Source organism: Lycium barbarum, chromosome 10, assembly GCF_019175385.1.
Source record: "Lycium barbarum isolate Lr01 chromosome 10, ASM1917538v2, whole genome shotgun sequence".
Taxonomy (NCBI): domain Eukaryota; kingdom Viridiplantae; phylum Streptophyta; class Magnoliopsida; order Solanales; family Solanaceae; genus Lycium; species Lycium barbarum.
In genome coordinates this window covers 32,738,148-32,763,293 of record NC_083346.1, presented here as the reverse complement: position 1 = coordinate 32,763,293, position 25,146 = coordinate 32,738,148, and the positions used below count along the sequence as shown (strand labels likewise).

The 25,146-nt window shown below is 37.0% G+C and overlaps 1 protein-coding gene, 1 long non-coding RNA gene and 1 other non-coding gene across 3 annotated transcripts; 1 reads left to right on the top strand and 2 right to left on the bottom strand.

Moving 5' to 3' along the window:
• Positions 1-3,682: 3,682 nt before the first annotated feature.
• On the bottom strand, positions 3,683-10,000 carry LOC132616098 (uncharacterized). The gene is made up of 3 exons (XR_009572994.1): positions 7,165-10,000; positions 5,327-5,503; positions 3,683-4,288 (listed from the first exon to the last, which is right to left on the bottom strand). It is a non-coding gene; the product is annotated as an uncharacterized LOC132616098 (long non-coding RNA).
• Positions 10,001-12,894: 2,894 nt separating this feature from the next.
• LOC132615805 (tropinone reductase homolog) lies at positions 12,895-14,775 on the top strand. Its single transcript, XM_060330398.1, has 5 exons — positions 12,895-13,083; positions 13,195-13,402; positions 13,515-13,731; positions 14,091-14,203; positions 14,455-14,775. Exons 1-5 carry the CDS (start codon positions 12,995-12,997, stop codon positions 14,629-14,631), a joined length of 804 nt encoding a protein of 267 aa, XP_060186381.1. The 5' UTR covers positions 12,895-12,994; the 3' UTR covers positions 14,632-14,775.
• A 5,931-nt stretch (positions 14,776-20,706) lies between these two features.
• LOC132616402 (small nucleolar RNA snoR100) lies at positions 20,707-20,819 on the bottom strand. The gene has a single exon (XR_009573183.1). It is a non-coding gene; the product is annotated as a small nucleolar RNA snoR100 (small nucleolar RNA).
• Between the last annotated feature and the right edge of the window lie 4,327 nt (positions 20,820-25,146).

The window sequence follows — 25,146 nt, the reverse complement described above, 5'->3', positions numbered from 1 at the left end:
TGCCCTACTGCTCCCCTCACCAGCTGCCGTATCACCTCTCCAGTTAACTACAGTCTTCCTCGTCACTGGCATAGCTGTGCACAAATACGGAAGAGTAAGTTTAACTCAAATCTCTTATGACTTGGCTCTACAACACGATTTAGATTTGGAAGAAGGGTAACCAATTCCTAAATGCCCTGTAGCTCCTGTTTATAAGATGTGGTGCATAACACACCTATAAACAAGACTCTACTAGACACGACTTGTAAACTCCCTAGGATATACCTGCTCTGATACCAAGTTTTTCACACCCCAATTCCGGAGTGACGTGACCGGCACCCGAAGCTAAACTAGGCCCGGGCGAATAACACTAAATCTGAAACTCTGGGGAATGGACCCCAATTTAAACAGATAATGTCTAATCTGGAGATATATAAAAATACTGACCATCTCGACTGAACTGGGCGCACACCCAAAATATATATATATAACTGGGCAAGCCGAGGAGGTTGCTTTAATCGTACAAAACCAACAGCATCCAACAGACATATACAAGCCGACAAGGCTATCACACTGACCTACTATTTATAGGACTCGTCCACAATCCTCTAGAGAGATGTGTGACTATATCATACAATCTGGAATAAAAAAGAAAGTGCAAGGACCTGGCAACTCCGAACAAAAAGGAAGCTCACCAATCAGATGATGTGCAATCCTGTCTGTTGGGGAGGTCTATCAATATGCCGATCTATACCTGCAGGCAAGAATGTAGCGCCCCCGGCAAAAGGGATGTCAGTACGAAATAATGTACCGAGTATGTAAGGCAACGATAACTGAAACTGAACTAGAAATGATACAATCTAGAGTCCAAAGAATGCCCTGAATATCTCACCTGACCTGTCTCATATGAAATGCAACATAATACTACTATATATCTCACCGACCAAGTGGCCAGGAAACTGTAAAATCTTACTGACCAAGTGGCCAAGCAATATGTCTCACTGACCCGTCGGCCAGGCAGTCTGTCTCACTGACCCGTCGGCCAGGCAGTCTATCTCACTGACCGGTAGGCCAGGCATATCTGTCTCACTGACCCGTAGGCCAGGCGTATCTGTCTCACTAACCCGTAGGCCAAGCAAAATAAAAATGTCTCACTGACCAAGTGGCCAGGCTAAAGAAAAATGTATATGTATATCATGCAGTATATCATGCATATGCTGGAAACACTGATACTGTAATGTGTCTCTTCTGTCTTTCTGTAAATTCACGGACATAGGGTGGGGATGTGATCCCTCAGAAAGAACAACACAACACTAGGAGACTAGACAATAACATGACAAGATCTACTTTAAAAAGTCTCGAATCATAATGTTCATCACACTCTTACCATATATGGAAACATGCCAAGAAAAGAAGGAACAGCCTTAACATACCTTTTTGGTTTTCTATTACTTAACGTTTATTCTCCCGAGCTCGAAAATCTACATTCAAGAGAAATCATACTACTGTTAGACTGATCGTCATATGCCTATCTCAAGTCTTTAAATCAAAGTCCTTTAGAATCTGCCAAAATTCGGGCAACATCTCCACTGTTTATATCCCTAGCCCAAAATCACAATACCAACAACCAACACAATAACAACAACAACACCAACGCCAATAACAACATCATCAATACCAAAGTATTTCATAAAACATCCCACGCTATGTTTATTCAATTTTCTCAACCAGCAAATTTGGTATATGATCATTTAATAGTTCTACCTTTGTAAATACGCCGAAATCAATATCGATAAAGAAATATTCATACCTTACCTCCGCTAGAACAACAATATCTTCACTTTCCACTTTGAATTCCAGCCAAAATTCACCGCAATACGATATTATAATCGCAACTATACGCTGTCTGAACCTGAATTCGGAGATTAAACTTAAAATTTGATGTTGGGAAGTTGTGGGAAATTTTCAGAATATTTGGGGGATTTCTGGTGTGTTTTGATGAAGAAAGGGGGGGGGGGGGGGGGGGGGGGGTAAGCCCCCCTTATATAGAGTTCCAGAATCTGCTTGGACCGACTTAAAATTTGCTCAGCGCGATTGCGCTGCCTCCTGGCGCGTTCACGCTGAGTTGTTGGGTCCTCCTCTGCGCGTTCGCGCCACCTTCTGGCTTGTTCGCACAGGGTTAATTCCCTGCTCTGACAGCCCATCTTAAGATGCTCATAACGTTTGACTCCGATGTCGGATTGATGCACGGTTTGTTGCGTTTGAAACTAGACTTCAAGAACTTCACTTTAGGCTTTTTCTTTACCTCAAAACTCCCCATATACTAAAAGATATTCCTTCTCCAATTTGGGCCGAAATTGTCCCCCATTTTTTCTCCAAAGTTCCAACAACTTAACTTCCTTAATCCACTCGCCCTCCAATGCTTCCTTAGCTTATTATATGAACTTAAACTCTCATAATCATTAGGTAGACGCATATAATCTCATATATCCTAGAAGGTATTCTAGTATCCACGATAACGCAGCTAACACCCAACGAATCCTAACGTAGCAAACTATGAGGTGTAACAGTTTTAGGCAGATAATTTTGTGGACTTTGCTTCCATTTTTTTCTAATATTGGGACTGTTTCTCTGTTAGTTTAATTCATATGGGATTTAATACATTGAGCCTGTAGCTTTGTAATTTTGGGTCTGCTCCTTTGTTGTCTCAGCCCATACGGGTCTGCGTGTTTGTGTGCTACATGTTTTTCATTAAGTTCAGTTTTTGTTTAGATACTTTCTAATTCATGTTTACCCTCTCTTTTCTTGCATGAAATATCATTCTTTGAGGCATTCCTATTGCATAAAATCATTTTTGGCCCAATACCCTCTCTTGATCGAGTCCGTCCGAGAACAATGGGAAAGGGAAGCTAATATGTTTGAAGGCCCGGCCAATGAGTAGGCCCATCAGTTTGAAAAGAAATATTTTCCCTCCCCTCTTTACTTATCTTGATATGTATATGTTGTATATCAAACATGTGATACAATGAAACCCTTATGCATGTGTAGAATTTAGGAAATCAAACGCTTAGTATTTTAGGAAGTCGCTCAAAACGTTTTCAAACTCGGTTTAATTTGATTTTGCACAACTTAAAATTGGCATTTAATCTGATTTTGGCTAATTTTAATAAACAACTCATATTATTTAAAGTAAATTGTTCTTTTCTCAAATGGGAATTGGCAAACTTTGGACTTTTTGGCAATGACAAATCTGGGAACAATTCATCTTTTAAAAAGAAGGTAAAATGATTTCGGGCCTTCAGCCCATTAGCTTGAATAATTTGTGAGTTTTGTATCAAACTAAGAATTGAATTGAGATGAAAAAAATGGGAAAATAGGGTTTATCTTTGATGGCAAAATAGGCCTTGAGGTTTTTGATGTTGAGTAGAACTTGAAAATGACTTGAAAACTGGAAATTTGAGGCTTGGTAAAAAATGGAGGAAATGGACCGTTTTTAACTCAAACATTTTTTGCCCAAAGATTTATTGGACTGAAAATATATTTTGGACTAAGTATGAGGATAAATGGATTTGGACTTAGAATATTATTGACCTATGGCTTCAATAAATAAAAAATAAACCAAACAGATTTAAAAAAAAAAAAAAAACTTATATTTATATATAAAAATACAAAACGGAGAATATACTCCATATTTTCTTATATATAAAACTCATAAGAACTAAACACATTTTATTAGGACTAGAATAGTATCGACTCTACTCGGGAGAAATCCCGAGTGTATCCTAATCCGGAAATAAAGTGAGTTGAACACTTATGTGAATTTCTAAGGGAAAAGGGTCAAATATACTCATCTACTTTGTTTTATTAGTTAAATATATCCTTCGTTAGTGAAAGTTAACAAAAATACCCCTGCTGTCTTCAAATTTCACACTTATGCTCCTATTTGGATGGAAACCCCCTAATCCTCTCAAATTACCCAATTTCAAAAAAAATACCCCTTTTTTTTGTTGACCCGCCCCACCCCTCTAGCTTCATCTTCTTCCATGGAGAAAAAAAGAAAAAAAAGCAAAAACATGCCCAAATGATAAAAACCCAAAACTCATCTCAAATTTCATCTTTAAATCCAATTTCAAATCTTGATGCAGCCAATACCTTGAGAATTTGGTCCTGCATTAATGGACAAATTCGTCAAATTACATTCTGGAGGCTCTTGGCAACGTAGCAAGCTATGTTCATTAACATCAACTTGTTCACCTGGGCTGAATTGATCATCACAACTACAGTAGGGGGTAGAATTCGTTTCCCTTGCCTGCACGAGCAACATTTAAGTCAAAATAACTGTATCTTATATCAAGAAGAAATGCAGTTGCACATACCATAAATACATGATAACTAGTTTCCCCTCTTCCTCTCCTTTTCGTTTTGGTGCAATGGGTAAATCACTAATCTGATAATTATATTAGAAGGTATACACATCATGGTCATTATTGCACCTCAACACCTGATATATATTTGATAAGAAATGACATATAAAAACTAAAGTATGGTATATAAACTCACTATTTCGTCAAGTGAGGACATCTGTGGAATTGAACTGCTACTTCGTCCGAAACACTGGACAGCTATATCAAGATTTAGAGTTGAATTTAAAGATGAAATTTGAGGTGAGTTTTGAGATTTTATCATATGGGTGTATTCTTGCTTTTTTTCTTTTTTTCTTCATGAAAAAAGATGAAACTAAAGCTTGATGATGATGATGATGATGATGGCGGGTCGGGCGGGGCGGGTCAACAAAAAAATGGATAATTTTTTTGAAATTGGGTAATTTGAGAGGATTTGGGGATTTCCATCCAAATAGGGGCATAAGTGTGAAGTTTGAAGACGGCAGGGGTATTTTTGTTAACTTTCACTAACGAAGAGTATATTTAACTAATAAAATAAAGTAGAGGGGTATATTTGACCCTTTTCCGACTTTTAAACCCAAAACCCCCTTTTTATAAGGGGAATTTTTGCCAAATTTTTTCTTGAAACCATATATGAATGAAATGAAGTGACATGTTTTTGTGGGAAATTAAACACTTTTAAGCAAATAAGTATGCTAATCACACATTGAAGCTCTTAGGTCAACCATATTCTACAGATCTTTAATACTAGGGTGCGTAAAACCTTCCCTAGGGGATCACCAGAACCCTTACCTCAAACTTTGGTCCAAATTTGTTTTACTTGTTTTGGGAAAAATCTTTAAACCCGATTTTTCTAGTTTTCCATAATAAATTAGGTAGCGACTCTAAAAATACTAAAATCCAATTAGAGCACTAACAACCTCGCAGTAACTTTTATGTCTTACCTGCGTAAAAGCGAACCGTAACAACATCAAGTCCGAATATGTCTAGGAATAGAAAATAAGACATAAATAAGAAGAATCTTCAAGGCAGCGGACGTCTCGTGCTCACCCTGTGGACTCTAAGCAAATCTCGGAGCGACTATCAGCCACGAGAAACAAAAGTAGATCCAACCTGAAATTCTACATTCATAAGCGAATGCAGCAAGTGCAGGTCAGTACAAAATCACAGTACTGGTAGGTATCATAGGCCGACTAAGTATAGCTAACATAATTCAGAAAATAAAGCAAGATAGGCAAATAAATCAACAAGTATAAGTCAAACACTATCAGATGCAAGTACACATCATCACCTAGGTTGAAACATCTAAACCCAAGTATGCCAAGTCTAAATATAACCAATCTGAAACCAACAATACAAGTAAAACGCTAGATCATCACAATATAAGCCATAATGCAATGCAATGCAATGATGTAAGAATGCAAATGCAATGTTGTGTACACATGTACTCCGGATGAAAGTGTCGATGTAAGAATGCAAATGCAATGCAATGTTGTGTACACATGTACTCCTGACGGAAGTATCGACGTCCCGGTAGCATAATTCATGGGGGACTCGCGAAGTTCATGCACTCACTCATCCACGATTCTGAGACAATCATCGGACATCGGACTCTCACATCACACAATCCACGATTTCGGGACAACTATCGGACATCGGACTACTCACATCACTCGCACAAAATCCATGATTCCGGGACAACCATCAAATATCGGACAACTCACATCACTCTCATGCAAACTACGCTCAGCTCATCAAAGTGGTTCATCAAGTATCAACAATATATCATGAGAGATGTGAATGCGTGCGATGTATGAGTCAACATGAATAATCAGATCAATATCACAAGTACCAAACATGGGTACGCCAACAATATCATGAAAGACTACACAAGTCATATAAAGACACTTTCCCCAAAATCAAATGCCAACAAGTAGGGCAGCACAATATCATGAACAAGATATCTCAATAGTCTCCAATATCCACTATCACTATGCGGCATCAAGCCCACAACAATAGGACAACTCAATCACAACACAGCGGGATGGCTAGCCCCAATTATGTAACAGGGCCCAACCTAATACAATATCCAACCCAATTTCATACCTGAAGGTTTACATGTTTTTTCCGATAATATAATCTAAATATATGCTTCGCTACACGAAGTCTCGCCAAGGTAAGCTGTAACTTACCTGGAAGGCCGAACAGTAATATCACCAACAATCACACCTTAGCCTTTCCTTTCCTTGACCCTCAAGATCAAGAAATTCTATTCATATTCGAAATCTAGATTAGAAATCATGAAGATCGATAGTTATATTGCTATCATTCAAATTAGGTCAAAACTAACCCTAGAATTTGGGGAAACGGGGCCCATAAGGGCAAAACGGAAAATTCGGGGGTAAATTATCCAATTAAAACTAGGTGATCAAAACCCATCAACTAATTGCTAAATCAACTGAAGGATTCATTCAATTTCAAAATTCAAGCAAAACCCCCAATTTTGGGTATAAAACCTAACTCTTGAATTCAAGAATTCAACACTAATAATGGAAGGTATATGATTAACAACTTTGGATACATCATAATCTAGCATAAACCCAATCAATTTCATCATTTAAAGCAACTTAGGAAGTCTAACTAATTTTATGAACTTCTCAAGAAAGATCCATTAAACCTTTTTCATGAAAAATCCTAATTTCCTACTTGAAAAATCATGGATTAAGCTTAAACCAAGGGAATGAATCAAAGGAAAATACTTAGATTATGGTTTAGACCTTACCCAATGGAAGAAATTTTGAAGAACATCCTTGAATTTTCCCAAACCCAAACTTTCAAGATGAGAGAAACTCTAACAACATTAATAGCTAAAAACGCCCAATTGTTTTGCCTCGTTTCTAGTACCAAACAATCCCAAAACTTGCTTTTGATTCACTCCATTTGACCTTATAATGAAGGAGATATGGAAGTTTCAATAGTTGGGAATTCAGTGGCAATTTCATAAGTAATCTGAAAAATCTGGCAACCCAATTCTTAGTAAAATGACCATAATCCCCTCATACGATATCGAAACTTGATGATTTCAGTTGCTATGGTACCAAAATTACGATACGGATATAATGGTTCAGTCCAAACATGAATCAAAGGTCATTTGCTCAATATGGTACCCTTTATGCTCAAATCGACGTCGAAACCGAAAATAATCACCATACAGCTCAAACTTATCCAAAACTCATCGGAATCTAACCAAACTTTGTGGACATGTCCAAAATCATCATAAAAACTTATTGGAACTTTTAAAACATCGACGCGGGATCACCTTGACTCGATGTTGACCGTGATCAACTCCAATTCTAACTTAACTAGTTTCTCAACCAATGACCCAAATCGCACGCGAACCCTTCGGGAACCAACCAATGACACCGCTAGGTCATAAATCACCCTCCGGACCTAATGGAACTGTCAGAATTCGATTACAAGCACGTTTACCCAAGTCAACTTCGAGTCAAACAATTTCGCTTTAAGATCAAGATTTTCTAAAAGTCATTTCAAAACCCAAAACGATGCCTAGGGAACCGTGCCACCAGTCCCCGCAGGTCAAAATAATACTAACAAGGCTCGGGGACGAGTCAACAGGGGAAAAAACAGTAAAAACACAATAACGATCAAACGGGTCGTTACAATAAAATGCAAACTTTCGACAGAAAACCACTATAAAACATATGATTTTTTTGGGACAACATCCTTGATAAATTAATATATCTCTGTATTTTAAAAATGAAGGCCTCAAAAATCGATAGTTATTTTTTAATTGGTCATGAGAAACAATCGTCTCCGTCTCTATTCTCAATACCAAACTCGCACTCACTTGCTCGCATTATTTTTATACTGTTGCTCAGATTGTTTAAAGAAAAGATAGCTAAGCTTGAAATGTGAAGAGATTTTTTAAAGTTATTTCTATGTTGAGTTAAACATCTGTTATTAAAGGGAATACCAGAAGGGACAAAAAATGTTTTATGATGTGAGACAAATGCATTACATGATTTTTTTAAATAAAAAAATTAATTCCAAAATCACACTTAACTTTATTTAGAATAGTTCATATGAAAACAAAATGATCTTTTTTGTTAGATGAGAATCTAATAATAAAAAATGAAGTTCAAGAGCTGTTAAATACGAGCTAGAGCCCATTTGGATTGGTTTATAAGCTGTTTTGAGTGTTTGACTGACTAGCTTAAAGTCATTTTGTGTTTAAAATAAATTCAAAAAAATAATTGAGCCCGTTTAATTTAGCTTATCTAAAACAATTTATAAGCTGAAAATAGTTTATAAGCCAAAAAAAAAATAAGTTGAGCAACCTAACTTTTTTTTTTTTTAACTCAAACAGCTTATAAGCTAGTTAAAATAAGTTCATCCAAACAGGCTCCTAGTTCAATACTTGGTTACATGAAAACTTCTTTTCTGTTTGACAAAAAAATATAATTTTTTAAGAACAAAGATGGTAAAGTTAATATTTGACAATATTAATTAAATTTTACATCACCAAAAAATGAACAAGCAAAATATATATATGAAAGAAAAAGTTTGATCCATCCTCTCTTATTAGTCATTCAACACCAGAGGATAGGACTAAAATATATCAAAATGACACTATCAATTAAACTGCTTCCTAAGCCAAATTAAAAGAAAAACATTGTATTTGACAACTAAAAGAAGGAGAGAATTGAACTTATTCTGAAATAAGCAAGTTTGGTATATTGGTAAAAAATAAAAGCTACTCCATCACTTTTTCGTGGTGAGCTCTTCGATTAATGTAAAAGGTTCTTGAAGTGAAAAAAAAATAAAAAAAATAAATATATATATATATATATATATATAGAGAGAGAGAGAGAGAGAGAGAGATGAAGAGATGAGGGTTAGGCAAAAGAAAAAAGAAAAAAGAAAAATGAGAGGTGGTGCAATTGAGAGTCGATATCTATATGAGAGTTTTTGGGTCTCTTGGGTTAGAACTTAGAAGGGGAATGGGTGGCTCAGTGAGTGAAAATGAGAGAGAGATAGAATTTAAAAGGAAGAGAAAAGTTGGAAAAGGGGAGAGAGAGAGAGAGTTAAAAAAGGGAAAAGAAGAGTTGAAAGAGTGAATTGGACGGATGATTTGAAAAAATGACAGGAGACGGTATATGAGTTTAGGGAGGAGAAAGAAAAGTCAAAAAGGTAAAAATCACAAGGGGCCTTTATTTGGAAAAAGAAGAAAAAAGGGGCACAGAGAAAAGTGAGTTCAGAGAGAGAGAGCAATTTGAGAGAGAGATGACAAAAAAAAATGTCAGGAGAAAGAGTGAAAAACCAAACAAGATCTTATAAAAAAAAAAGGGGATCGTAAAAATTTATGGAGGAAGAGAGGAAAGTCAAAATAAATAAATAAATAAATAAATAAATAATAACGGAAAATAAATACATGAATAATAACGGGAACAGTATAAGAAAAAGAGGACAAAGAAATCTGACAGGTGAGATTTTAATTATACACGGATCGAGGACATGACGAATTTTGAAATATCCAATACATTAATTGTGTTTGCAATACTCTCTTCTGATTTCCTATATTGATGAACTGTATTAAAATATAACAAATATACATATAAAAATGTAAGCATTAATATGCAAATAAAAAATGTAATTGATACTTAGAAAAATGTATTGTATTGTAAAGAATTTAAAAAGTAATTATTTACTAAAATATAATTGTAGTGTTGTGCTGTGTACTTGTAGATGACAGCAAAAAAGTAATGATAATTGAAATTGATTTAAATGACGATAAATAGATAAAAATACTAATATTTATAAAAAAATGGGATAATTTTTAATAAATTATTTTAAGTAAAGAAAAGTACAAAAATAGCGTATTATGCTATTAATAACTTGGAAGCATGAAGAAGTTCACTTTTAAGCACAAAGAGTCAAAATTGGGTGTCAACATGTATTTGCCGTAAAAATTGAGAAACGATTATTAACTGCACAAAAATCATAGCACTACGCTTTACATGTGTAGAAAATAATAATTATTGGAAAATTATCTAAAATGATAATAAATTGATAAAATTCCTAAAATATGGATATCAATAAATTGCGGAAAATGCAAAATTGTGTAAAACGCGCTATTTTGTTTCCTATCAGGGCTCCCTTATACGTTATTTTTAAGTACTTGCGAGCCAAAATTGGGTGTCAATAACGAGCCTTTGCCAATTCCTACAATACTTTGGGAACATATCAGCATAAATTTCGTGCTTGGATTACCAAGAACTCAAAAAGGTACGGATGCTATTTTTGTCGTGGTAGATAGGTTCTCTAAGATGACACACTTTATCTCATGCAAAAAGACAAGTGATGCAACACATGTGGCTGTTTTGTTCTTTAACAATATTGTCAAGCTACATGGTATTCCTGGAAGCATTGTTTCATATCGTGACACTAAGTTTCTAAGTCATTTTTGGCGTACTTTATGGGCTAAGCTTGGTATAGAGTTGAAGTATAGTTCGTCTTATCACCCTCAGACGGATAGGCAAACAAAGGTAGTCAATCGGAGTTTGGGTTGCTTATTAAGAAGTTTAGTTAAGAAGAACATAAGAGAGTGGGAGCCGTTACTGCCACAGGCTGAATTTGCTTTCAAAAAGTCTGTGAATCAAACAACCGGAAAAAGTCATTTTGAAGTGATATATGGTAAGAATCCCCTTGGTCCCTTAGAATTATCTCCTCTTCTTAAAAATTATTCTTTTAGTGTTGATGCTAATGAGAGAGTTAAAGAGTTGAAGAAGATTCATGAGAAAGTTTTACAACAGATTGAGAGGCAAACAAAAGCATTCAAAAAACAAGCTGATAAGAAGAGAAAGAAACAACTCTTTGAAGTGGGAGACTTAATTTGGGTATACTTAGGAAGGAAATGTTTCCTAAGAAAAAAGTATCCAAAGTTGCAAGCAAGAGCTGATGGTCCCTTTCGTGATGTTCAAAAGTTAGGTGATAATGCTTATAAGCTACTAGAGGAGTATGGGGTATCCTCGATATTTAATGTAGCTAATCTTTCACCATTTATAGAGCCTTTAGACTCAAGGACGAGTCCTTTTCAATTAGGCAAGAATGATGAAAATCAAGAAGTTATATTGGGATTTTGTTATTTAGGCCGTCAAGAACAAGCTCTTGTGAACCCAAGAACTGGTGTGTGGATTTGTCTACAAATTCAAGAAGCTCAAGGATGATTTCAAGCCCAAGAAGCCAAGTTAATACTATGTGCTTCTAAAATTAGGATTAGTTGTGTTTCCTTTTTCTAGGTTTTACTTTCTTCTTTTCTTTGTAAAATAGGGATTTTACTTTCCTTGTTTTTAGCTATTTCCTTTCTAGAGTAGAATACAGATTTGTAGTCATCAAAGAAGAGACCCTAGTTCTTTCTTATGCTTTGTTAGATACAATCTACATTTTTGAGAATAAGCATAATTTGCAATAGAGTTATTTTCTCTATTTCTCCGTCTTTATCCTTGTTTTTGGTTCAAAGTAAGATGGTGATAGTCTTTACCTTGTTTTCAGTTGTGTGTGGTGTTTCTTTATCACATTTATTAATTTCGAGTGGTGACTTAGGAACTTTATAGGTTCTTGATCATTCAAGAACACGTTTCTTGATTTAAAATCGTTCTAGTTCATACCCAGAACCTTAATTTCTTTCCGTCATTCCGCCATCAATATTTACTTGTTGTAAACGATTCAATAATTATTTTCATAGTTCAAATCGTCATCTTTCACCTCGTCTTGGAATCACCTAATTCAGATATAGCTCGATTTACACCCGTGTTTTGAATTCTGCCCATCAAATCGCTTCAAGAACAAGATCCTGGTTGATTATTTTTTGTTAACTCGAAGAATCACATCACAATTGCTTCGTAGTTTTTGCTCCGGGTTTGCATGGAATCACTTCCCTCGGGTTCTCGTATGTAATGTATCCTTGACTGCTCTTATTTGCCACGTGTTGTTACCAACTCGTACCATGTGTAATGAGAGATTTTCACCATATGCAATTATTCTTATGTAGCATACCAAACGACCCGTTAAAGTTAAAAGAAAATGGACAGTTTTTTATTCCAAAAGATAAGGAAAAGGACAAACATTTAGGGGGAAAGGAGATAATTTTTGGTACGCCTCTATAACCCAAAAAGTTACCTATTTCATACTATATAAAAATTTCAGAATTTCAATAAAACGACCCCTATTTTCCCTGGTGTGTAGTTGTATTGCTAGAAGTGCTATTTCAACCCATGTTACGTGTGCATATACATCTAATCTATAATATCCTTGTTTTTATTCGCCCACGTGTGCCACATCCCCCCTTTCCCTATGGACAATAGATCTTTTTTTTTTTTAGTCACTTTCAACTTTGGCCGTCACATTAGACCGCAGACCTTTGACTGTACATTGTATTATAGGTTACTATGCAATTTTCAAACTTGCACAACGATATATATGTTAGCCTGACCTATGCTAATATGCAAAATCATTGACTCTTTTCCCATCAAGCCACAACTTTAATTTAATCCTCTGAAACTTTGAAAAAATCTTTCAGAAGAAATTAAAGGATGGCACAAATTGAAAACAACAATGCAGATGGAAGATGGTTTCTTCATGGCATGACTGCCCTAGTTACAGGTGGTACTAGGGGCATTGGGTAAGCAACATAATTTCAACAACTATACATAATTTTTTCCCTTTTTCATTTATTTCATTATAATGTCCACTTTTTTGGCTTCTGATTTATTACTCTCTACTGATGCTTTAGGCATGCCATAATAGAAGAATTAGCGAATTTTGGTGCAACGATCTATACATGTTCAAGAAATAAAAAGGATTTGGATGAATGTTTGGAGAAATGGCAAAACAAAGGGTATAAAGTAAATGGTTCTACATGTGACTTGATTTTAGAAGATCAGAGAATCCAGTTGATTGAAAATGCCACTGAATACTTCAATGGGAAGCTTGACATCCTCGTAAGTAACACATCCAAAATGTCTTTAATGGATTGTCTTATATTACTGACAGTGTAAACGAATTTTTATACGATCAGTGCAATTTGGTTGATGATTGTTGCTTATATTTTAGGTAAATAATGCTGCTGTATGTGTACCAAAAGAGACCAACAAAATTACATCGGCAGATTGCTCACTAATGATGGGAACAAATTTTGAGGCTTCATACAACTTGTGTCAATTAGCATATCCTTTCTTGAAAGCTTCAGGAAAGGCAAGCATTGTGTTCATCTCTTCAATCGCTGGGATCATGGCTATTCCTTTTGTTTCTCTCTATGCAGCAACAAAAGGTACTTGTGTTTGAAAATAATTTAATTTACACTTAATTTTCATTTTATCCTTGATAAAAGTTCTCATAGTCACACAAATGTTATGGCATGTTTAACATTACATATTTCAAAAGTCTTATAGTCACAATTGTTATGAATGCTTAGAATCACTATTTCAAAAGTTGTGATCATCTTTTTTCTTAAACTTCGTGTCTAGTGTAATAGGTTCGCAAAGTTAAACCGGACGAATATACTGTTTGCTTGACTGGTTGTACCATTGAACACTCGAATTCGTGTTTTTACAATTATTGAATCACCATAACAAACACTAACTTACTGTTTATTTTATTAACCATTTTGATTTGATCTACTATTTATAGGAGCAATAAATCAATTAACGAAGAACTTGGCCTGCGAATGGGGAAAAGATAATATTCGAGTTAACGCTGTTGCACCTTGGATTATTGATACCGCCCTTACAGATACAGTAGCTGTAAGTATCTTTTCTCCCTACTACAGAAACAAGAATTAGCAACAGACAAATTCTATAGCTAAACGGAAAAAGTTGTTGCTACTCCTGTTTAGCGATGAATTAGCATGGATTATCACAAAATTTTGTTAGCTACGAGCAATCTAGAGACGAATTTCGTAGCTAATTTCATTCCCCTTTTAAAAAAAAAAATCCCCATGAAGGAGAAAAAGTAATATTTTTAGTATAACCTAACTATTTTTTCCTATTTGCAGGAAGATTTTGAGTCGAAAGATGTGGAAAATTTGATTAAGAGAACTCCACTAAGCAGGATGGGAAAACCAAATGAAGTTTCATCACTTGTGGCTTACCTATGTTTTCCTGCTGCTGCTTATATAACTGGCCAAATTATTTGTGTTGATGGTGGAAAAACTGTTTGTGGATTTCCATAATTAATTACTTTCATGCCTAAAATGATAAAGAGAAGTCTTGATCCAAATAAGGCTTCATTTTTGTATTTTCCACTAATTGTGAAACGTTCATAATGTTTGTCTAGTTTTCGATGCAGTCAAACAAAATGTGAACTTTTTAGCCTTCATCGTGTCATTATCATATGATTGTATTTTTTTTACTTTATCTATAGTTTTTCATTATAAACGTATAGGCAAAATATATAGATTGCACCCTAAATTATACATAAAAAGTTGAGTTCACATTCTAATTAATTGGGCGATCTGTTAGCCCCTTATCCGTATTTAAAGTGGAATTAATATCATCCTACGCGCGCGCCTGTTTACCCCGAATTTGGATAATCAATTGAATTTATGAGTGAGGTATATGATATGTGGTTGTGCCTTAATCTATTTGACAGAGGAAAGGAAAGGAATATATGAATATGCTATGAAGGAGCAACTGATAATCAATGGTTTACTTATAGATTTTGTATCTAGTAATATATGAATATTGTTTGATCAAGCAGATTTAAAAGATGAACACGATGATCCGGGCCAAAATCAGATGTTAGAGAGAGAAATTGTATATATCTTGCTATTACAAAATGTTCTTGGTATGACGAAGCCAACCTTTTAAAAGTGGGGCAATGACCCCTATTTATAGTATTGCCCTATGGGCTTCATACAACAAGTGTTTCTAAAAAATAAAGAAAAACTCTGAAATGGATTAGGTTGGATTAGGTTGATCGTACGGTCTGACACCCGTACGATTGGCAGTTAACCATGGCAGGACGTTATCGACGCGTGGCAATCGCGTAACGGACCTCTCGGACCAACGACCACGGTCAAACGGACTAACGGCCACGATCAAACGGAAGAACGACCATGATCAACTCGGCTATGGGAAAATCGTACCAAATGATGTTCTTCCCTTTCCTCGGTTCTAGCACTCCCCCGATCCAGAAAGTAAGTCTCCATACCCGTGGTGATTTCTTTCTTCCCTCGGTCACCGGTCTTACCGGCCTAACATATATCCGATTTTTATCGTATACAGATAGTCCCCACACTTTCTGGACCGAAGTTTTATCGGAGTAACGGGAAGTGGATGAATCAAGAAACCGGTGACTCCATTTGTCCGTTGTTATCCTTTCATTTTGGCGGGAACAGTTGCATCACGTCCCTCTGCCATCGGCCACGTGTCTTATCCCGGATGGTCCGCTCTGACAACCGCCGCAACGCACATCGCTTCAAGTCATTCCTCATTAATTATGGGACACGTGGCACCCCCCGGTTGGCCGGGAACCGTAACCGCCTGGATCCCACGTCTATAAAACGTCTTCCAACACTTCATTTTTTCATTTTACGATCCCCTCAATCTCTATCTCCAACCCTTCACTTCTTATACCTTCAATTCTCCACTTCATTTCTTACTACTTCAGTTCGTCATTTCTTCTTCATTTCACTTTTCATTCCATATTTCTCGTTGATTCATTATTGACATTACGCGAACGGAAATAGCTTTGCCAACTCCTTCATCTAACCATTTTTTGTTAAGTATGCTGTTGCTTCTTCCTCTTGTTCTTGACCATTTTTGAATTCTGACTGTTCCCTTCACCTTTTAACTTCCTTTTCAAAATCACCTAATCTCTCTTTTACATACTTTCAAATGTCTGCCAACACCGAAACCACTTCCCATGATATTCCCTCGGTTTCGTCTCAAGGAGCCGGGCCAACTTCACCACCTAAGGCAAAAATCACCTTCGAGCCCAATGCCTCGGACATTATACCGGCCAAACCTAATTTCAACAAAGATTTTGAGGTTGAAAAACCTTCTCCCGTATCCGATAGAGGGTTTGATGTGCGACGATATCCCTCATCCATTACCGAGGGAAAACTCGACTTAGTCCGGGCTGATTGCGGGTGGGACACTCGTTCAGTTCAAGTATTTGCCCCCGGGCCAAGCGAATCAGTCACTGACCATCGGGAAGGTTTCTTATACGTTTATACTTACCCTTTCACTCTCAAGCTCGACCCCCCGGTCGATCCGGTCATCTTAGACATGTGCCGGACCTATAACGTAACCTTGGCATAGATTGGTCTGATCATTTGGAGGGCCGTGGCCTGCCTCCGGATGTTGGCCAATGATACTGGGAAGGAGTTCACGCTGGCCCACTTGATACGCTTATATTCCCCGAGGTTGTTCCGGGGTGGCGTAATAAAACTCGCAAAGCGTAGCCGGAATCCAGTTTTCTCAAAAATGGACGAAGATAGAGACAGGGGCTGGTTGGAGCGATATGTCCGGGTGCGGACCTCGGACATTATCCCGGACAACTACATGCCTTTTCCGGAAAGGTGGAATAATAATCGTAAGTCTGAACTCTTTTAATAATTGCTTGTGTGTTTTGTCGAACTTTAGTTCATCCACCTTCTCATCACTCTTTTTATTTATGTTAGCCGTGGGCTGGATTCCTTCGGTAGTCCGGGATCTAAACGAATGGGTTACTGCTCTCCTCAGCCAACATGTCCACGACGATCGGACGTGGGGACACCTGTCACGTGGCCGATGGGTCGCCCAGAACCACGGTAATACTCGGCTTATATCTGTATTCATTGCATCTTCTACCCTTATGTAACATCTTCGATTTTCAGGTTTACCTAAGGGCTCGGTGGATCCGAGGCCAGAGTCAGCAGCAGAACCAGCAACGTCGGCACCCAAGTTCGATTCAGCGGGTGCCTCTCGTATCCTTGCTGCCGCCGCCAAGAGAAAAAGGCCCTCGGACAAAGGGCAGAAACCGAATTAATTGGGCGATCTGTTAGCCCCTTATCCGTATTTAAAGTGGAATTAATATCATCCTACGCGCGCGCCTGTTTACCCCGAATTTGGATAATCAATTGAATTTATGAGTGAGGTATAGGATATGTGGTTGTGCCTTAATCTATTTGATAGAGGAAAGGAATATATGAATATGCTATGAATGAGCAACTGATAATCAGTGGTTTACTATAGATTTTGTATCTAGTAATATATGAATATTGTTTGATCAAGCAGATTTAAAAGATGAACATGATGATCCGGGCCAAAATCAGATGTTAGAGAGAGAAATTTTATATATCTTGCTATTACAAAATGTTCTTGGTATGAGGAAGCCAACCTTTTAAAAGTGGGGCAATGACCCCTATTTATAGTATTGCCCATGGGCTTCATACAATAAGTGTTTATAAAAAATAAAGAAAAACTCTGAAATGGATTAGGTTGGATTAAGTTGATCGTACGGTCTGATACCCGTACGATTGACAGTTAACCATGACAGGACGTTATCGACGCGTGGCAATCGCGTAACGGACCTCTCGGACCAACGACCACGATCAAACGGACTAACGGCCACGATCAAACGGAAGAACGACCATGATCAACTCGGCTATGGGAAAATCGGACCAAACGATGTTCTTCCCTTTCCTCGGTTCGAGCACTCCCCCGATCCAGAAAGTAAGTCTCCATACCCGTGTTGATTTCTTTCTTTCTTCCCTCGGTCACCGGTCTTACCGACCTAACATATATCCGATTTTTACCGTATACAGCGCCATGTCAGCAACAGGTCATCACCAATGTCAGAAATATAATAAATTTATATTTTATTTATTGTTTTCACTAGTTTTCCTTTTTTCTCCATTTATACGTTTTTTTTCTTCTTTTTATTCTCTAACCAACATAACGGAGTTGGTTGACTTAGCACCATTCTCCTCCACCAATTCTCCGGCAACTTTTCCGATTAACCGGAGTTCCAATAACGCTGGACTTCCAACCCTTTTCTTCTCGAATGCCGGAAAAAGACTAAAGGGTCTATATTTTCTTGCCGGAAAATCACAATTGATACAGGTAGAAGAATTGTAGTTGCTCATGTGGACATGAAGGAAGCAGAGAAAAAGAGTGGTGGAGTGAGTATTGTCATCATCAAAACACAGATATTTTTGAAATTTTATAGATCGCCACTCACTGCCGCCCTCGACGCCAGCCAAATGGATTCAAAACCTAATCAACTTGATGTGAATAATTTGCCAGTGGATGATTTTTGACATGATAATATCAAGAGAATAGAGGTAATTTGGGGTGAGAGAAATAAATGAAAGAAAAGTTTTGACTGGAAACATGGAAGCTCGCGCGAATTTTTTTTCCGGCCAACACCCATTAATGTTTTCCATTTTTTATGATAAAGATAGGTTTTCCTTCCAAATGGGAAAAATCAAGAACAAAAATTCTCCCCATGGAGGAGAAGAGAAGGGGGAGAGGGGCGTGAAGATGGGATGAGGGTCATCAAGAAGAAAAGGGGAGCGGAAGAAGAGGTTAAAAAGATTGTATTTTTCTTTCTTAATTTTGACTTTACTCGGTAATATTTTTATTATAATTATTTTTTTGTCATATCAGCTTTTTGAGTGGTATTTGTTACACTTTAAATAAGGATAGAAGGCTAATAGATATGCCGATTAGTTAGAGTGTGAACTCAATTTTTTAGGTAGAGTTCAGGGTGCAATCTATGTATTTTGCCTAAATATATATATATATATATATGAAAAGTACATAACAAACCTTTGAAATTGTTCCAAAAATTATTTACACGCTTTAACTTTGTGAACAACCTTTACCCCCCCCCCCCCACCCCGACCCCAACTCCACGCACTCCCTCACCTTATTAGTGCACTGCACACGTTGACAAATAGATTTCCACCTCATGTCTTATTGTTTTCACTCTTTCATACTCACTCCATTTTAAAAAGATTATCGTTTGATTTGACGCGAAATTTAAAAAATAAAGAAAGAATTTTAAGATGCGATTTAAAATAAGCCTTAGATATTTGTGCGGTTGTAAATTATCTCATAAAATTAAATTATTTCTAAATATAAAAATATGTTAATCTTTTTGGGATGGAGGAAGTACTTTAATAAATTTCATTTTACCAAATCTAAAAATAAAAAAAATACTAACTTTATTTTTTATTCTCCATTACTCTTTTTATCCACCTGTGTCATTGCTTTTTTGAGCAATTGAACTAGAATCAAAGCCACAATAACTCTTCAACTTCTGACAATACAGCAGTTTCATTCTATGTAAAATTCAACCATAATCTTCACAATGATACTCATTTTTGTCCCTAAGATTTCTTTACTAGCAGGATATACCGTGCCTGACAAATCATTTTTCAGTTTAGTGTCTTTTACTTAAATAACTTTCAGTAACATTCTAATTGTCATTGCACTATATGTAGCAATATATACCATCACTGTAGTTATAATTAAACAAAGAGGAGCTCGAAAACTATACTAATATCTATCTCACTCAAGGCAGTAAAGAACTTCGCATCAAGCAATATCCAATCAAGAGATTTACGTGGGACCAATCTCCTTCGGGGCACAAAATTATCATCCATGGCTGACATAACAGACGCCAAGCTCTTCGTCCTCAGCAAACCCATCCTTGATCTGGATTCAGTCAATTAAAAATATATCAATAACTGCATAGTAGTAAGCCCAAGTTTTGAAAAAAACAACAAATTATGACCGGCCAAAGTCTGAAAAATTTTGTTCACTTATTAGCAGCATAACTTGTATACAAGGGTGAATTTATGTAGAAAAAAAGGGTCATGTGAACCCAGGGTCATCCGATTAAACACAGTATATTATGTATACAATTGTTAAAATATATCTAATATTAACTGAAGGAACATATGATCAAGCAAGACCGAGTGGAGAACTGGTTAAGTGCTTGGTTTAGTCCCTTAAAGTTGCAGGATCCAACCCAACTAAATTGCACTTATGTTCCTTTTTTTTTTTTTTTTTTCTAAGCAGCCTTTAAATTTTTACTCGCCAAGTTGATGTCACTATAGAATTTTATATCTTGTCATAAAAGCAATGGTGAACCTATCTTCTTGAAATCCTGAATTCGCCTCTACTTGTATAGCTCAGGAACATAAAAGTGTCTTTTCTCTCGAGAAACTGTTAAAGTGTAGATTCAATGAGATTATATTTATAACAGTGACCAACCCAACTTGTGTCAAGAGAACTGATGAGCTTTGTGAGAGAAGTGGAGGCTACATACAACTGAAAAGAAGCCCCTTAAGAAGAGTATCAGAGAGAGCAGACATGTCCACTCTGTGATTCAGACTCCGTGCACATAACCATGCTTTCATCATTTTTTAAATGTCCAGAGCTTTGGCTTATTGTACACAGATCTACGTTTCTAACACGACCACGACTACAATACAAACTTGTGCAAGAAGGAGATAATAATAGAAAATAAGAAGTTGGTGAAAAAGAATTATGACACCCAAAATACAACTTGGATTAGACAAATTCTTACTGACCTGCGTAAGGAGGTAATTAAGGAGGTTTATCATCGGTACGAAGCCTAAGGTCATGCTTGGTGTTACCATCGTTAGTGAGTAGTTTTCACCATTTTTTTGCTTTGCCACAACATAACTCTTTACAACAACATTCCTCTACAATCGACTATCATAATTGTTACACCCCAGAAAAATTCTGCTATCTTATGACGTAAGCAAGCTTGCATGAATAGGATGAGTTCTATGGATTCTCAGAGTTAAGCAACCAAGATAAGATTTCGCCTCGAGATTTCTACTACACTTTATTCAACATGGGTTTGAGTTTAGAAGAGCCTTGAGAGTCTCATGAGCGGCTCATGGATTCGTTTTAAAGTACAACACGATCACCTATATGCTTTTTAGAGAATACAAGAGTGCGAAGGTAGCATGAATCGAGGATAAGTGTGCTACATCCTCTTTTTAGACATAGCAAATTGTAAAGCACACTAGCTGCCTCGATTTCAAGTATTGAAGTTTATCTTCAAGGTTATGACCCATTCGACATGTTTAACTCTTGTATATGAATGCCTAAGTTCAAGTATCACAAGTATTGAAAGGATTAAAGGCTAAACGAATCGACGACGAATGAAGGCAGTGGGCAGTGCAAGTCGACGGGCAGATTAACGAGCCATCAACATGGTCGATGGTCCGTCAACCCTGCACTGTCAAAACAGCCCTGAGAATCAGGGACCGGTGCAACTTGACAGTGGCAAGTCATCGACCGTCGACGTGTTGACGAGCCGTCAACACCGCCGTCAATGTTGAGGCGGCAGCCGACCTTACTTTTACATAAATTTGTTTTCAGCCCCATTTTTCATTATCTTCCACCAAAAATTCGTCCTACAACTCCTTAAAACCCTCCCCAACAATTCTCAACCATTTAAGAGTAAAACACAAAGGTTTACTACAAGATTTACCTCGAGAGTTAGCTAAGCTAAAGGCAAATCACTTCTACCGTATTGCGTTGCTATTAAGGGTGAATGCAAGTTAGGAGAAGCTTGGACTTTGGATTGAGGCTACTGTATAAGGTAAGTACATATTGTTCTTGGATGTGCTTATAATTATTTTGATGTTGGCCATGGAGAAGTGATGGGATAAACACGAACTTGTGAATAAAATCGTCATTTTATACAAGTTAAGGTTGTGAGCTGTTTTCTTGATATAATTATATGATATAAGGCTGGAATTTATATTGAATGATTTCCTTATCATATTGAGAAACGTTTTTAAGTTAAGAAGGAAGCAGAAAAAGAGGTGCTATGGATTGTACGGATCCTAATTCGAGCTTGTCGCTCGTTATACGGTATTATGAGGTTGTTATTGATATATATGTTCTGTTGTTGAGATTTATTTTGTTGTTGGGCTGTTGTGATGAGATACGGAATTGGGAGGTACTAATGATATAGGGGAGATGCTGCCCATTTCGTTTAGAATCAAGTTATCAATCGACGTATACGATATACGAAATCCCTCTAAAGTCATGTACGTATTCCTTTGATTCTAGATTGGTCTATGGATTGTGGAAATTTCGTGGTTGAATTGAATTTCTTGGATAACATGAGGTATGTTAAGGCTATCCCTTTTATTCTTTTGGCATGAATCATATTAGAAGAACAGAAGGAACGAACGTTATCCATAATGATTCCATTCTTAGAATGCTAGAAAGCTTATGTTTCTTTGGACTCCTGATGATATTATTACTTCATGTTTATGATTCTTGAATTGATAGCAAGGTCCTTGATCTAGTAAAGGTAAGATATGTTTATAATGTTAGTCTGATAATGATTTCAGAGGCTATCGACTTTAGGTCACTCCGAAAGGCTCAGATGTCACCTTTATGAGTAAGTCATGCATCGTATATATGCATACATTTATTTTACCACACCGAGCCGCACTATAGTCGGCCGGGTATGAAACCTATTGTGCACACCATTGCAGTTGGGTACGCATAACACTGAGCCTGTCATGGCGGGGTACGGATGACATCGAGCCTATAGTATATGGACGAGTATGATATTATGATATATGTATATGATTTTTGAAAGAAAGCATGCATATCATATGCCCTCAGAGGTACTTCCAGTATACAGAGTTATACAAATATATTCAAACATACAGATTGACTCTCATGTCTCAGATTCCTTCCATAATTCTCATGTATATGCTGTTTTCATGCCTTACATACTCTGTACATTATTCGTATTGACTGCTCTATTGTTGGGGGCTGCGTTTCATGCCTGCAGGTCCTGAGATACAGGTTGGTGATCCATCTATTAGGATGTCAGCTCAGCAGATGAGGGTGATGCACTCTATTTGTTCCGGAGGTGCCAGGAGTCAGCATGGTCTTATGTATATATAGATATGTATGCACATATGTATGGGTACGACGGGGCCTTGTCCTAGCCATGTTATGTTATGTTTTCCAGTAAAGGCTTGTAGACAGTTCTGTCCAGTTAGATGATGTCCAAACTTGAGATTTCATATGTCATCACAGGTGGTCATGATAGCCTTATCGGCTCATATAGTATGTCCAGTATATTCATACGGATGAGTCTCTCAGATTATTTGACATATGCATATTCCTTATGAGTCTATCGTGAATCATATAACGACCCTATTGACCCACCTATGTTCATGGTGATGTCACAGATGTATGTCAGATGGTACTTGACTAGTACGGTCAGGTGCCCATCATGGCCCTCAAGTTTGGGTCGTGACAATAATTTTCTTAAATCTTGTAATACAATGCCTAAAATTTTTGAATACCTAGCGCAACAATAAACATAATGTCGAACCCATGTCTAACTTCCTCTTTTGGCAAAATTGTTGTGATATATACGATTAATCATGTGTTTGGATATAGAATTTATTATAGAACAATTATTTATTCATTTTTTAATAAAGAGTTAAATAGATCATGTACTAGTATGTTTGTTCTTTATGTAACGACCTGTTTGGTCGTTATAGTCTTTTCGGTATTTTTGCCCTTTCATGAGCATTGATTAGCTCATTTTTATCCGAGGGGACAGTTGGCACGCTTCCCGAGGTGCTAGGCCGGATTCCGGCGACTTTGTGAAATATAGGCTTAAAGTGAAAAATAGTTGACCCAAAGTTGACTTTTGGACAAACGGACCTTTTTCAAAATTTCGTCGATTCCGAGAGGTTCGGGTGGTCGTTTAGAACTTGTGTGTGTGTTTGGTTCGGTTCCCAATGCACTCGGATGCATTTTGGGACTTGATTTAAGAAATTAGTATTAAGGTATCGGGGGTTGACTCGGTCAACGAACCTCCGTTGGAAATTCCGAGGCCACGAGCGCGTTCTTAGCATGTCTTTATGTGTGTGTATGTGTATGGTATATGAGTAGATAGCCTCAGGGATTAGTCGAAAAATTGGATCAAATTGTGAAACTTGGGTAAGTTTTCTGGTGTCTTGTGCCCGCTTTGGCGGCACTAGCACCGCAGCAGCGATACCGCTGGAGCGGTCCAAGCCTTTTAGGCTTGACCGTTGGAGCGGTCGAGGGACCGCTGAAGAGGCTCCGATGGAGCGGTCCCACTTCCGCCAAAGCGGGTGACGGACAGTGTGTATAATTAATGAAGTGTTAAAAGCCTTTAGACCCTCATTTATTTCCATTTCGAAATTAGAGCTTTTGGGGACTGTTCTTGGAGATATTTTGGGAATACTCTTAGAGGTAAATCTTGCTATCCCTCTTCTATTTCATTAATCCTAATCACCATAGATTCCCCATTTCCTTTAATAATCTCTTAGTAATAGAAGATGGAAGTGGGTTTTGATGAACTTTTCTCTAGGCTTATTAATGATGAAATTGATGGTGTTTATGTTAGATTTTGATGAATCTACGCTTGTTTATCATATATCTTCCATTTCTAGTGTTGAATTTCGGAATCAAAGAGTTAGGGTTTATACCCAAATTGGGGATTTTGCTTCAAATTCAAAATTGGGTAAATCTATGAGTTAATTTAGCAATTAGTGGTTGAGTTATGATCACTTAGTGCTTAATTTGATATTTTGCTTCCGAATTTTTCGTTTTGCCCTTGTGGGCCCCGTTTCCCCAATTTCTAGGGTTAGATTGGCCTAAATTGAATAGTAGCAATATTAGTATCATTCGTCATGATTTCTAAT